Here is a 1,877-nt window from a genome sequence, read left to right as displayed (position 1 = left end):
ACACAGAGTCTCCCTCTGTCACCCAGGCTGGAGTGCAATGGCCCTATCTCGACTCACTGCAACCTCTGCCTCCCAGGTTCAAGCGATTCTTGTGCCTCAGCCTCCGGAGTAGCTGGGATTACAGGCACCCACCACCATGCCCGGCGAATTTTTGTATTTTTAGTAGAGTCATGGTTTCACCATGTTGGCCAGACCAGTCTCGAACTCCTGACCTCAGGTGATCTGCCTGCCTCGGCCTCCCAAACTGCTGGGATTATAGGCGTGAGCCACTGCACCCAGCCTAGCCTCCCATCTTGCTTCTCAGTTCCTCAGGTCTGCTTGCCTAGGGATTTTTCTTAACTTAAGGGTCAGCTTTGTTCGGGCAGGAGGCATGGAGGGCCCTGAGGGGCTGGGCCGGAAGCAGGCCTGTCTAGCCATGCTTCTCCATTTCTTGGACACCTACCAGGGGCTGCTTCAAGAGGAAGAGGGGGCCGGCCACATCATCAAGGTGGGCCTGGGGGAAGAGAAGGTGGGTAAACAGGCTATTAGCTCTGGAAGGGGGCCCCTGTGAAGGAGCCGTACTTCTTATGCTGGGTTCCTGGAAGGAAGAGATGCCAGGGGGCTTTAGCTTATATGGCTCTCCTGTGCTCAAAGGCATGGAGACCTTGCCCGGCCCCTGCAGAGAGTAGCCCTTGGGATGAGACCCCTTCCTTCACCTTCTTTGTCCTCCTCTCTCCAGGATCTATACCTGCTAATTATGAAGGACGAGTCCCTTTACCAGGGCCTCCGAGAGGACACTCTGAGGCTGCACCAGCTGGTGGAGACGGTGGAACTAAAGTGAGGGGGAGTGGGGCAGGGGTGGGAACAGGAAAGAGGTTCCCTGCGTTCCTCTACTACAGGGGCTGCCTCTGGCCTATTGGCTCCAATATGGATTTGCTTGTTTGTTTGTTTTGAGACAGAGTCTTACTCTGTTGCCCAGACTGAAGAGCAGTGGCGCAATCTAGGCTCACTGCAACCTCCACCTCCTGGGTTCCAGTGATTCTCATGCCTCAGCCTCCTGAGTAGCTGGGATTACAGGGGTGCACCCTGCCTGGCTAATTTTTGTACTTTTTGTAGAGATGAGTTTCATCATGTTGGCCAGGCTGGTCTCGAACTCCTGGCCTCAAGTGATCTGCCCGCCTCAGCCTCCGAAAGTGCTGGAAATACAGGTGTGAGCCACTGTGCCCCGCTTCCAATATGGTTTTATTTCAGCTCTTTTCTCTCACAGGAGGGTGGCACAAAGCACTGTCTCCAGTCACTTTTTTGTCCATTCTCCCATTCATTTGTCTGATAATCCAGTGGTGTAATGGTAAATATTTAACAACCAGTGCTGCAGGAGAAAGAACCCTGATTTGTAGCTTTTGCTGATTCCTACAGTGTAAACTCTGTCACCATGGCTGATTTCAAGCTACCAACGTGACAGCACTGAAGGAGGAGCTGGGAAGAGACGTGCAGCACAGGCCATTATGTAGTATCTTCACCATATAGTAGATGCAGTAAAAGGTAGTGAAACGGCTGGGCAAGGTGGCTCACGCACTTTGGGAGGCCAAGGCGGGTGGATCACTTAAGGTTCAAGACCAGCCTGGCTAACATGGTGAAACCCTGTCTTCACTACAAAAAAAAAAAATAGGGCCGGGCCCTGAGGCGGGCAGAACACGAGGTCAGGAGTTTCAGAGCAGCCTGGCCAATATGGTGAAACCCCATCTCTACTGAAAATACAAAAATTAGCCGGGCATGGTAGCACGCGCCTGTAGTCCCAGCTACTCGGGAGGCTGAGGCAGAAGAATTGCTTGAACCCAGGAGACGGAGGTTGCAGTGAGCTGAGATCACCTTACTGCACTCCAGCCTGGGTGACAGAG

At 53.2% G+C, this 1,877-nt stretch overlaps 1 protein-coding gene across 3 annotated transcripts in view; it reads left to right on the top strand.

Annotated features, from left to right (window-relative positions):
* The window catches only part of RAPGEFL1 (Rap guanine nucleotide exchange factor (GEF)-like 1), an 18,236-nt gene that overhangs the window by 6,760 nt on the left and 9,599 nt on the right, over positions 1–1,877 (top strand). For all 3 annotated transcript variants that reach the window (XM_011998959.1, XM_011998958.1, XM_011998956.1), the window contains exons 3-4: positions 346–487; positions 719–816. In XM_011998959.1, the coding sequence (XP_011854349.1) occupies positions 371–487; positions 719–816 (215 nt within the window). In that variant the 5' untranslated portion in view covers positions 346–370. The remainder of the gene's footprint in view (positions 1–345; positions 488–718; positions 817–1,877) is intronic.

The sequence above is a fragment of the Mandrillus leucophaeus genome, unplaced genomic scaffold (genome assembly GCF_000951045.1).
Source record: "Mandrillus leucophaeus isolate KB7577 unplaced genomic scaffold, Mleu.le_1.0 Scaffold58, whole genome shotgun sequence".
NCBI lineage: Eukaryota > Metazoa > Chordata > Mammalia > Primates > Cercopithecidae > Mandrillus > Mandrillus leucophaeus.
This window is presented reverse-complemented; position numbering and strand designations above follow the sequence as displayed.